The following is a 12,916-nucleotide window of genomic DNA, read 5'->3' as shown; positions in this document are numbered from 1 at the left end:
CCCAAGTGTTGCTCCTATTGCGCACTCTAGCTGTAGATGTTTGTGCTGTGCTGACAGCAAGCAACCAGTGCCAATGCAGGAGTGTGCACCAAGACCTTGCAAGTTTTGCGAGTCTGCACTCGCCAGGTACACCTGCCCAAGGTGCAATTGTGGGTACTGCTCTATCAAATGCTACAAGGATGCCAGACACCAAGGCTGCAGCGAGGACTTCTACAAGGACTGGGTCCAGACTTACTTGCGCATGGAACAGGCCAACCCTGAAACCCAGCGAAAGATGGTGGGCATACTAAAGGCCGTCCAGAAAGAAGAAGAAGGAGAAGATGATGACCAGGAAACGGACGAAGTGGCTGCTCTCGTCCAACGTCTGGAACAGACTGACATCGACGCTGAAACTGCCTGGAGCTATCTCACCCCAGACGAGAGGCAAGAGTTTGAACGCATGGTTCAGACAGGTGATGTTGCAAAGCTTGTTCCACTATGGAAGCCATGGTGGGAAGAAACGGCCCTTGTCAGCGAAGTGACGGCGGAGGAGAGCTCCAAGCAGACTGTCCAGCCTCTCGGCACGTTGACAAGCAAGCCGCCTGCAGCATGTGTCGTGAACAGTGTGGTGAACGTTTTGTGTAGCTACGTCCATGTTATACGACTGTACAATGGGGAGATGGTTCCTCAGAGTGCGGAAGAGTTCCTTAGCATCAGCTCAGTTTTGACAGATGATGCTGTGTATGGCACCTCCGCTGAAGCTGTTCAGGCTGTGCTGCAAAAAGTCGTCATGAGTCAAAGTGTGACGGCTACTGAAGAGCTCCCATCTTTGCTCAGAGCCTTTCGGAAGTTTCTGGGAAGTCCGCGATTGAAGGACAATGCACTGAGAGCTTTGGATGAAACTCGTAGTGTATTCGAAGCAGCAACAAGAGAACCTGAATGCCAGAGGGAGCTGAAAGTAAAGCTTCGACGGGCTATAAAAAAGGTTGAGTACATGATGTCGTGGACAGTGGAGCATGGAGATAAACTGCTGTCATGCCTAAATGACATTGACGTTGAAGCTCTTGCAGTTGCCGAGAATGTGTCAACATTTGAGGAGGCACGCAAGGTAGTTGAGGAACAGAGGAATACGACCTCGAAGCCAAGAGTGCTGATTGAAGAGCTCAACTAAGTTCCATGTGACACTAATGACACCATCGTCATATAGGCATCTCCTGTCAATAAAGTTTGTGAATTAAGTCACACAACTTGCTGTGTGGGATTTATTACAGTACTCTCCCCCCCCCCCTCCCTTTTTTTTAGTTAATACTGCAGATTACAAAAGGGCCCAAGCAGGAGAAGCTTGTCATGATCATGTAGACATAACTTTTAAACTACTGAAGAAAGACATTGCTAGTGAGAATGTAATAAATGTGGCTTGTTAAGATGCTTTCATTCATCTACAGTGCGTGGCAGGAAAGGGCTTATACGTGTTCGTTTTTTAGGGTAAGGCCCGTACGAATAACACAAGGGTGTTAGACGTACAGATGAGTCCAGCGCTAAATCCCCAGTGAAGGATTAGGCACAAAAATTTAACACTAGATTTCCTTCTGTGGAGCACAAGTGATTCAACATTGTTATCCATCATAACTAACCTGTGCTGGGAAATAAATCATTTCATATTTCAAATAAATCTAAATGACATTTGCAGTGTAATAAACAGCCCACTGTCGGAGCCAGTGTCATTGCCATTATTATCAAGATGGTGCTGGAAGAAGTTTTTGCACAGGGTGGTGAAAAAAACATGCCACCTTCAGACATTAATTACCAAAGCTCACCAAGTCATTTCACATGCTACGCTTTGCAATTGTAGCGGTCTGGGTCAAGAAATACAGAATATCAAATGCAATCGACTGCAGGGAAGGTGACATGGTGTACAGACTGGGATGAAAAGCTACGAACTGATGTTGATGGACATTAAGTCTAAATAAATTTATATTCTGTGAAGGTAAACTCTTCTGAAATCTGCAACATTCATTGTTTTAAAATCAGGTGCATGTTATATTTGGAGGAACACAGTTTTCGACTATGAACCCATAAAAAAACTGGGTGTTAGATCTAGGAGCATTTTTAGAACAGTGTAAATAGTATGGGGGGGGGGGAATTCCTCTTAATTCAGCTTGTAGGATAACTGAATCAATTCCGTTGATCCCGTCGAGGTTGCTACTGCCCCTTTAAAGTAGCAGATGCACAAATTGAAGCGTAAAAGAAATGGCACCAAATTGTGAACAAAACAACTTCTTTATATGATGAGTTAACATTACAGTGAAACAACAAAATCATTGCAGTACACAGAATACGTCGCAAAGATTGAGATCTTGATGATGTAAGGAGCTTGTGATAGCACACACATATGCAACATTACTGCATACTCACCATGAAGCACTCGTTAACCCCTTAACCGCCGTGACAAATCCCGAAAAAATTTTTACAAGTCCCGAATTTTTTCATGACCTGCATATTTTGCATCATTTTTTCACAATTTCTTTTGCAAATATTTTCGCAATAGTTGTATTTTCACGCACCATGAAGCACTCGTTAACCCCTTAACCGCCGTGACAAATCCCGAAAAAATTTTTACAAGTCCCGAATTTTTTCATGACCTGCATATTTTGCATCATTTTTTAAATTTCTTTTGCAAATATTTTCGCAATAGTTGTGCAAAAATTGGCAAAAATTCACGATGAGTGAAGTCGTCATCGGCACTACAGGACGCTTGTAATGACAAGTTATCGCGTGATCAGCAGATAAGAGGTTAAACCTAATGATGCATTTTTTTTACTAAACCGTAGAACACAAATGAAAGCTCTCTATTCAATTTCCTTTTTTTTTTGTGTGTGTGCACTAAGCAAAGGCTCAAGAGCCATGAAAAATACGAATCAGAGGTGTACATATTAGACATTGCACTATGTCTCTGGCTGCATTTGCACACTGAGATTTGTACATTCTAAGCTTCACCGTAAGATAGCACTTGAATAAGTGCCTGCCTCCCATTAATAGTTTTCTACGTCCTTTGTTCGCATAGCTAGTGTCGGCCCTGCATTTCGAGATGGCTTTAAAACCACGAAAATACTCCCCCGTTAAAGCTAATAACATCCTGATGCAAGATTATTTTATTTTGTTAATGACTAGCTAAGAGGAGGACTGCAGAGTTAGGGGACCATTTTTGTATTTCTTTTTCAGCACCCCAGCTGTGAAAGCACATCTACCATTCCGGCCAATGCTGTTCTTGCATGTGTTGCCAATGTCACATTCAATATGAGCTGCATTGCGCTGTGACGCAAGTGGCGAGGTCCTCGCCATTCTGGCAATGAACATACCGCTGTGCTTTCGATTGTCTGCTTTCTTCATGGAATGATAATACACTGGCCAGCGCTGATGTCTTTAGCCCTTAGCACAACGTGCTTCGTCATGGCATGCCACTTCTGCAGCTTCGTAACTATTCTCTTTTTTCTCTCTCTCTTTTTATTTCATGATGGAGTGACAGCTGCTTGATAGGCAAGTGTATTATCGCTCCACAAAGAAAGCAGACATCAGAAAGCGTGTGCATTGCTGGAATGGGGAAACCCTCTCCACCATTTTCTCGAGAGCGTTGCTCCTATCACGGCTAGTACGTGGCAGCTCATATTGAATGTGATAGTCCAAGCATACCAGCTCCTTGGACAATGCTCTGCTGATATTGGCTTGGTTTCCTCATTGCAGTCCTCATAATCTGCAAGCTAAAGTCCACACATGAGATATTATGCGCTAAATTGATGAGCAATTTTCGTGTCACTTGGCTCTTGGATAAATTACATAACAATAAAGACTGTCATTAAGCCTTTCTTTCACTTATGTTGTCAACACGATTTTGTGCAAGGTGCAGCGACTTATGTACAGAACAAAGCACATGCAAGAGGTACTACTTGGTAAATTCAACAAATGGTTTGTATACTTTTTTTTACATTATTCCAAGTGCTGTCCACCTTAAAAATACAGAAGGAACAAACAACATTTTACACCCAGAATGGCTATATAATATAATAAAAGATGCAGTGGGTTTAATGAAGACAAGTTGCTTGAACAGACCAACACTGCTATGTCACAGAAAAAGTTCAAACAGAGACTTTCACTGAACAGAAATGCGTCGGACTTCTTCAGTTCATCCACAATGTCTGAAACAGATAAGTTCAAAAGTACAAAATGACAGTTTTGGATGAACACTATGACACATGATGAATGTTTCCCAAGCAACAGAAAAAGCTGCCTAGCATGCCTTCTATAAGAAATATTTATATGCAATAACTAAAACAGCCAGCTCTACTAGCTTCAAAAAAGAAACACAAAATCATCAACTTCCGTCACATTCCCTGTACACACTTTCTAGTCAGCTTCCCGCTCAGCAACAAGCACAGTCAAAACAACCTTTAACAGTTGGCAAACAGCTTCCACACTTTGACTAGGCACATCCGTGACAGGTACTTCATGACACTCCTGGCTGCTTTCACAAGAACTCCCAATTTGCATTCTTTTTCTCCCCAAGCACTTCTAGCTAGCAACACCATTCCATGGCTATCTGTCAGACTGCCACTGCAGAAAGGGCCACATTGACCAAACGTTCAGCGACAGATAAGTTGAGTCAGTCAGACTCACGGTGCCGAAGTGGCAAGTCTTCATGACAATCTCCTGCAAGCACTAGTTTACAAGCAGAATGGATCCGAACCACAGGTGATGAGATGGCACTAGCCACGTGGCTAACTACAACGCTAGCCTCACAAACAGTGTGCCCCAGGAAAAAAGATTGCTGCGGCAGCTACAAGCAATAAACTCAGTGAGAGGCACAGAACTGATCAACAGCGGGGATACAGGGCATCATTTCCGATTCCCCGATCAGAGAGAGCAGTTGGCGCTGGTGAACAGGCTTCAAGCACTACCAATGCAACTGCTCATCCCCTTTTGACATTTACAAAGAATGGCACAGTAGACTCGAGAGCGCCTGCCGATGTGCACTGAGTGCAGTCATCGCATCTCCCTTTCCACGTCCTTTAAGGCACGGTCTGCTTGGCTCCATCAGTGCTTGCGGTCGGTTGTGTAGACTCCGATGATGGAGTCCGTGCTTCCCGACGCCAGGCACATCTGCGGGTCGGAGAGAACAGTGAGTCAAGGGGTCTCTGGCTGGTCGAGCCAGGGGCATTCACCTTGTACGGGTGGAAGGCCAGGCAGGAGACTGGACCGACGCGCTGGTTGATGAACCAGTCGTGGTGACGAATGGAGCCCATGTTGTCCCCCTCCTTGTTGAAAACACTGATCTGCTGGCTGGCCGACCCACTGCACATCATCACACTGTCATCACTTGATGCTTGATTGATATTATAGACAGGGCCCTCTAAACAATAATACAGTCACACCTTGCTTTGACGAAGTCACATTCGATATGAAAATACCTTCATTATATCCAATATTCTTCATTAGGATACATGTTCACTACCTATTGAGAAAACTTAAATTTACTTATTTATAGCTGATAATTCCTTATATTATCCTTGTTTTTCTTTGTAACGAGGTTTGACGGAATATTATAATTTTCACAGCATGGCAATTGTGTTATACAGCCTCCTAACCACAGAATCTAGAATAATTTGTGTGGGTTATTAGTTGCAAGTCTGCTATTGCAGGTGTAAAAAAATTTTACATGCTATACATCTTCCCGGAGGCTTTCCCACGGAGTGTCGCCATTCACACAACAAAGCCAAAAGCAGCATCACCTAGTAGCCATTATGCTCCAACTGTTCTTTCGAGTGGGCAGCACGAAAAAAAAATAATGGCCATTCAATGTCCACAACACGAAAACTGTTGCTGGCATTGCTCCCTTAGACTGACATTCATGGCTGCTGAGTAGCACTGACGCAGGTTATTGCTGTACAGGCAGAGCATGTTCTTCTCGTGTGCCAATGTGCACCCGGCGTTCCTCTTCCTCAACGGTGCTATAGCCGACTGTCATGCCATTACAAGAATAATATGACTTCTGCATGAAAACGAAATAAAAAAGCCGGATTGGAATGAAACTACATAGATACTGTGGACATTGCAAAGTACTTTGAGGGGAAATTTCAATTGTTTCGGCCAATTAGGGGAGGCCAAAGACGTTAACAAGATACTGCAGAGCTCGCTGAATTTTTGTACAAGAGCTCAAAATGATATTAGAAAAACATATCGTCATAAGTAGGGAAATAAAAATTTTGAACTGAAACTTTGCAAAGGTATAGCAGAATCCCACTACATTCTGATGCTGGCATTCGAAATTGATTTATGAAACTGAAAACATTTAAGTGTGTTAACAGAGAGGGGTACAATGAGCATTGGTGGAGGAGACATAATATGAGCAGCAAGTGTCCAGAGGCACAATAGCTTTAGCTTGTCCGTAAAAATATTACCATTTACGAAATAAGGAGTTACTGGAGCTGTGGACGGTAGAAGCAATGCTGGTAGTGACACCCTGTGTCGCTTTGTCAACAACATATTAGAATGTTTTTGTCACATGGGTTCTTTTGCGTAAAGGAAAATAACTAAAATAAAAAGGACTGCATATAAAGGATTATGGTGTTGTCGACTTTTTACACAGGAAGCTACATAAAATATCATTGGACACTGCAATAATAGTTCTGTTTCCTCTATGCTTAATTATGCGCCACAAGATGGCACTGCCAACATGGCTGCTCACGCAAACATCTCTAGTAACCTAGTATTCTGTAAACTGCGATACGTTTACAGACTTGTTAAAGCTGTCTACTGTGCTGCATTGGTATGATCCTGTTTGGAGATAATGTGTGAGAGCTTCGTTTGTTTTTGATTACGAAGTTGCATAGGCCTGTCAAGAGTGGTTTTCTCACATGTGGTTCACTTCTATCTTAGAGACACAAATGAGAAACAGACCATGCAAACACGTCAAAGACTGGGTGGACGGCCATGGCAGTCATGTCGACATGTGTGGAGACCGTGTGCGTTGAGCAGCTCTGACCCAGCTCCCAGAAGCGCACATCGCCGGTCACGCAGCCACTGGTGATGCGGCGCTCTCTGACATTTAGATGCACATTCACAATCCAGCTGTTGTGCTCCCGAAGTGTCATGATGCGGCTGCAAAGTCAGTAAAGGAGAAAACAGTTGTACTGCAAAGCATTTTAACCTTTATTACTAAAAGAGCGTGCAGAAATATGAAAGTTTTGAGCTTTCAAGCAAATGCTGACAGGCCCTGTAATAGATGAGTTGCTTCACAGGGATTATCACGGGGACTGGCAGAAAAACCATCTGCTGATGTTTCATGTTCAAGATATCTTAAGTCCTACTCAATGCCATATTTACCCCATTCACTGCTCATATATCATGGTTTTGGAGATTCACATGGTGCATTTTCTGGGCCCAAAATGAAGGCACAAATCCATCGCTGTCACAGTCCACATAGCTGTGCAGATCCATCATTCATTTAAATGCATGTTCAACATTCATTCCTGGTACATAGGTGTGCCTCAGAGTAGGTCATGCACCTCTTTTTCTTGGCCCTAAACATTGTGAAGGTGAGTCACAATACAGTCAATGACCGATTTTTCAGACATGCCCAATAATTTTTACGCCTCAACGGCACTGCCATGTACCCCTTAGAGCCAATGTATAGAATGTCTATAAGACGTCGCAGCCCCTAGGGCATCTGAAAAATCAAAATTTGATGTTGTAGTGACTACAATACCTGGGTGGAAGTTGCTTGCAGTGCTAAGAGCAGCACTGAAGCAGTAACTTCCATTTTCCGCCATGGCTACAAGTGGCGCTGGCTAACACCCCCAGGACCAGATCTAGTATGCATACACAAACACCCAAGAAAGTGGACGAGAGGATAGCCACTGCCGTAGCTCAATTGGTATAGCAACGCACACGTAATGTGGAAGACATGGGTTTGCCTGCCATCGGGTGCAAGTCATCTTTTCGTCCACCTTTATTTATTTTTTTTTTAATATTAGGTATTTCGATATTTCAATTAAAACAACAGTTAATTCCCTTCATGCTTTCCTTGGCTTCATATGGTCGTGACAAAGAAAAACTTGAACTTCTCTGTTCCCCTTTTTCTCATTCCGTTTTCTGCTAGCTTGGCAAAAGCTCGAGGACAGTCATATGCATACAGAATAAGAAAAGCAGGAGCAAAACGTAAAGCTAATTGTCTATTTTTTCTCAATTCGCGTGCTTTCCCTGACACATCAGCAGGTGGAGGGCCATTCAGGAGGACAGTTAAGGAAGTGCAATACATTTACACCATTGGCAAGCTAGAACATGGCACAAAAGCTGCATTGCAAGAAACCTGCTCAGCCTAGACTACGTTGAGAGATAGCCTGGGCTCACAAATCGTGGCACTGACCAGTCTGCAGGTGGTAGCCGACGGTCATAGACCCGGATGGTTCCATCACCACATCCAGCAACTAGCAGGGAGCCCTCGTGGTCAATGGAGAGACTTGTGATGGGATAGTCTGCGCCAGTTGGCATGTCCTGCGACACAGTATGCAGATAATGTCAGGGGCAGTTGCCAGTACAAGCGAGTTATCTCTACAACAACAGGTTGTGATGCCTGAGGACATTTGTTATAGTGAGGCATAAATTAATAAAATAAGAGCCTCTGCCCGCACCATAAGAATATAGCAGGCGTGCCTGAGGACAGTCGGAGCAGACAGTCTGGCTCTGACATTACTTGCAACCAGTCCCTTACTATAAAAGGTGCATGTTATTTCTGAAGCAACTGGTAGCAATCATGAAAATTCCAGAATGATGGGCCCACCAGGCTAGGAGTAACAATACAGTTTAGACCACTTATAACGTAACTGCTTATAGTGCAGTACGGGATATAGTACGGCCTTTTCAGACTCCCGTTAATTTTCCCATAGCACTCCATGTATACGCAGACCGCTTACAGTGCAGCCGCGTGAGACGAAATACCGGTTATAATGCGGCTTCCCAGGAAAATCTCGCCGACACGAAGCGAGCACGCTTCTCAACGACGCGCGCCCACCGATGGGAGAGGAGATCAACGAGGGCGATGCTGAGGAGGAGCATGAGTCAAAGGGCGATAAATTCGTCGTGGCGCGCCGTATGTGCGAGTGAAAGCACGCAGGGGACACATGCCTTTATGAAGAGCAAACGCGACTTCCATCGCGCGAAAAGCTGTGAGGGTATGGGAGGGAGCGAGGGGGGGGGGGGGGATGAACTGCAACAAATGATTGAAGACCAGAACAAGAGCAGGATTGGAGATTAATATGTAGAAGACAAAGGTAATGTTCAACAGGCTGGCAAGGGAACAAGAATTCATGATCACCAGTCAGCCTCTAGAGACTGTAACAGAGTACATTTATCTAGGTCAACTGCTCATGGAGGACCCTGATCATGAGAAGGAAATTTACAGAAAAATAAAAATGGGTTGGAGTGCATGCGGCAGGCATTAATAAATCCTGACTGGGAGCTTACCACTGTCATTGGAAAAAAAAAAAAAAGTGTACAATCATTGCATTCTACCGGTGCTAACACATGGGGCAGAAACTTTGAGTTTAACAAAGAAGCTCGAGAACATGTTGAGGACTGTGCAAAAAGCAATAGAACGAAAAATGTCAGGCATAACGTTAAGAGACAGGAAGAAAGTGGTGCAGCTCAGAGAGCTAATGGGGATAGCCGGTATTCTAGTTGACATTAAGAGAAAAGAACGGAGCCGGGCAGGCCATGTAATGCGCAGGGCAGATAACCGGTGGACCATTAAAGTTACAGAATAGGTGCCTAGGGAAGGGAAGCGAAGTCGAGGGCAGCAGAAAATTAGGAGGGGTGATGAAATTAGGAAATTTGCATGCGCAACTTGGAACCAGCTAGCGCAAGACGGGGTTAATTGGAGATCGCTGGATGAGGCGCATGAGCGCCGGCTGGGACCTTGGGTTGGGATCGAATCAACCAAAAAATCAAATCAACCGGAGTCGAATGCACGAAAGCCTACTGTGTCTTCAAGCAACTCACATCAGGCTACGTAATAAGTGAAGTGCCTGTGTTGCATCAACCATTGTGAAATTTCAAGTAGACATTATTCCACTGATGTGAGGCACCGAGAAAAAGTCTTCACAAACGTTCTCTAGTGCTAGTGTCATATCAACAATGGAGTAATTCAGTCATGTTGAGTAACCTTCCACAATGAGCACTGCCTTGCATGTGGCGAAACTGTATGTGCACACAGTCAGGTCTCAAGCTTAAGAACTCACCAGCACTTTTTTTTCCTGGTTGGTATCCCAGACACGAATGACCTTGACATCACCAGACGTGATCAGCGTTGTTGTCTCTTGATCCCAATCCAGCACCATGCCAGATCCTGCAGAGAAACACTTGTCTATGGTGCAAAGCAAACATTGTAGTCATGACGGTTCAAACTGGTGGACACGTGAATTGGCTTTGAGGTCCCGTCTCTTAGGCACGCATTTCAATGGAGAGGAACTGCTGGTAACATGAACATATGGAAACAATGGCTAACGCAAAGCAATAGTCATTGTTACATACCACTACAACTGCTGACTGCTCCTGCACATGCAGGACATGCATATTGCATGAATGACTGTGACAACTGCACATCACCTTCGCAAGTCCATTGTCTGTCGCATGGGCTCTACTATAGCCCTGTTGGCTATCGATGCTGCTCTAGTTCAAATCACGAATTGCTCAAAATTTGCCTTGTAAAGCATGAATGAGGATTTTGTACATTCTCGCGCGTGCGGTTCTTGACAAATGGAGTGTTGCAGCATTCATGACTGTTGCACACGATCAAGGCAATCAGGGTTCAGCCATGGATGCACCATTCATGCACTGACTTGGCAAGAGGTACAGAACTACATTAACATTTACGACTGTGCAAATAGACGCACAAGGCGAGCTGGATAAAACAAGGGCAAACTGCCAACTGAGTATAATGTCTGGTATCACTAAAACCGTGATCACCAAATACTTACCGTTACACTCCGCTGCCACTTCTTTAATCACAGTGAGAATGGATCATAAGTTTTGTACCCACGCACATTCACATTTGCTTATTCTTTATCCATACCACCAAGTATTGCAATTCAATGTCAAATGACATTGTACAGATTAGCAATCTACTGTTATTCAAAGAACGCTTGTCACACTTGGAAATTGCGTAAGCTTTTTTCCTAACTTCCTTTTCTTTTTTTTAATTCTTTTTACTCACAGATGAAAGTAGAGTTGCAACTTTCTATTTTCTTTTTAAGCCTTGGTATGCCTTGCGTAAAAAAAAGACAGTTGTCGGTTGTATAAAAAGTATTCTGTGCGTTCACTTTTTCAAAAGTGCTTTGAGTTTTGTAAGTGCCTTCCGGGCGTTGTTTGAGTCATTTTTATTTTAAGTGTGACTCCACCTATTATGTAGGTGGAGTTACACACTGCCCTTACCGCTGAAGTCACTAAAAAAAATAGAAAAGCTGCAGGGGGAGCAGAACTGACATGACATTTTCGACTTCATTTTTTGCTTAAAGGTCCTCGAACTTGAAAACCTAGAAAAAATACTGAAAAGCCTCAAACGACTTAAATAATTTACCACACTTATAACAATCCCAGATGTAATGAATTATCGGTTATGACGACCAGATTTCACTGCACTTACGATTTCCCAACCCTGCCTATTTGAACTGTGTCCAGATACAATGAACATTTTCAAAAGTGCCATACTATTACAATGCACACTTCAAACCTGGCCGCAGTAAAATGAGGGTGCATACGAAGTTCCGAAGCACGGAAGCGCGACCTGTGCGACCACTGCTCCAGTCCAATCACAACGAGGATGCGACCGGCGTACAGTGTACAACAGTACTATAGCACAGGCGCGCACACCAATGCTATCTCTGAGGTCACGGCGGCAGCATTGTTCCGTCACGTCGCTAAAGAAAGTCACTGGTCACTAAACTGAAAAATTTTTCACTAAGCCAATAAATCACTAAATCTAGCAACAAAATAGCTAAAATGGTAACACTGCCACTTTGTGATCACCTTCTGCAGCATGGTTTAACGACACATGCACCAACTGGGAAATGGAATTGAAACTAGTTCATAGAAGAGCTATTACACTAAATTATTAAAGGCTCTCTGACACTAGCCAGCATTCTGCTTAATATTTCAAGGTCTAGGCAAAAAAGCACAAAAAAATTAAAAGTAAAAAATGTAACTGAGTACGTTTTTAAAAGCGAGTTAGTAGATAACACCAATGCCTCCCTTGGAATATGGAGCAAGCCCTGTCAAGAGCAGCATGGCAGAGGTGAACGGCCGTGCTCACCTCTTGCTGTCATCGGAACGTCTCCAAGGGCTTGGAAGGCTGCCACCAGTTCACGGTTGGACAAGCTGTAGTTCCGCCAGACACGAACAGCTCCATCATCTGTCAAGTCAAGGTGAACTGCACTGTCAAAGCAGGTAGTACATCATAGTACATTGTTTGTCTTGCTGCAATACAAATTTAGTGGGACCTGCTCAAGTAGCTGTAGTACTCAATCTGAATGCTACTATGACGCATCTGTGCATTCCTTGGCTGCAAAGGTGATGACATTAATATGAAATTCTAAACCGAGTACTACCACAATACGCCGAGCTCCAGCAAGCATGTGAGATACAGACTGTCATCAGTAATGCCAAGTCAGCACAAATCACGGTCATGCAAGAGTCAAGCATACAAGCTGATGGCTAGAAAACTATATCACAGATAGGCTGCTTTGGCCACTGCAGGTTTCTGATGAATGTGCTGGCCAAGTTTCTTGACAACTGTCTGACAGTTTATTTTGTTATTACTTCAATGCAGAGCAAAATCTTTAGGCCTATACAAGATTTCACACAATTTGTTTTAAGTTAATGATGACGATAA

General features: G+C 43.7%; 2 protein-coding genes across 2 annotated transcripts in view; one reads left to right on the top strand and one right to left on the bottom strand.

The window, feature by feature from the left end:
- Nucleotides 1-73: 73 nt before the first annotated feature.
- On the top strand, nt 74-1,224 carry LOC119435290 (zinc finger HIT domain-containing protein 2). The gene has a single exon (XM_037702199.2). The coding sequence runs from the start codon at nt 74-76 to the stop codon at nt 1,148-1,150; it is 1,077 nt and encodes a 358-aa protein (XP_037558127.1). The 3' UTR covers nt 1,151-1,224.
- A 1,632-nt stretch (nt 1,225-2,856) lies between these two features.
- LOC119435289 (regulatory-associated protein of mTOR-like) overlaps nt 2,857-12,916 on the bottom strand; it is a 50,904-nt gene continuing 40,844 nt past the window's right edge. Inside the window, 6 exon segments of the mRNA XM_037702198.2 lie at nt 2,857-5,133; nt 5,196-5,325; nt 6,931-7,131; nt 8,399-8,526; nt 10,269-10,375; nt 12,338-12,436. Coding sequence (XP_037558126.1) covers nt 5,068-5,133; nt 5,196-5,325; nt 6,931-7,131; nt 8,399-8,526; nt 10,269-10,375; nt 12,338-12,436 — 731 coding nt within the window. The 3' untranslated portion in view covers nt 2,857-5,067.

This window comes from Dermacentor silvarum, unplaced genomic scaffold (genome assembly GCF_013339745.2).
Source record: "Dermacentor silvarum isolate Dsil-2018 unplaced genomic scaffold, BIME_Dsil_1.4 Seq6, whole genome shotgun sequence".
Classification (NCBI taxonomy): Eukaryota; Metazoa; Arthropoda; class Arachnida; order Ixodida; family Ixodidae; genus Dermacentor; species Dermacentor silvarum.
The sequence above is the reverse complement of the archived record's forward strand: the minus strand, read 5'-3'. Positions and strand labels throughout refer to the sequence as shown.

Bases quoted from the DNA above. Each gene is read 5' to 3' on its own strand.
- LOC119435290 (XM_037702199.2), top strand. From the start codon at position 74: ATGCAGGAGTGTGCACCAAGACCTTGCAAGTTTTGCGAGTCTGCACTC.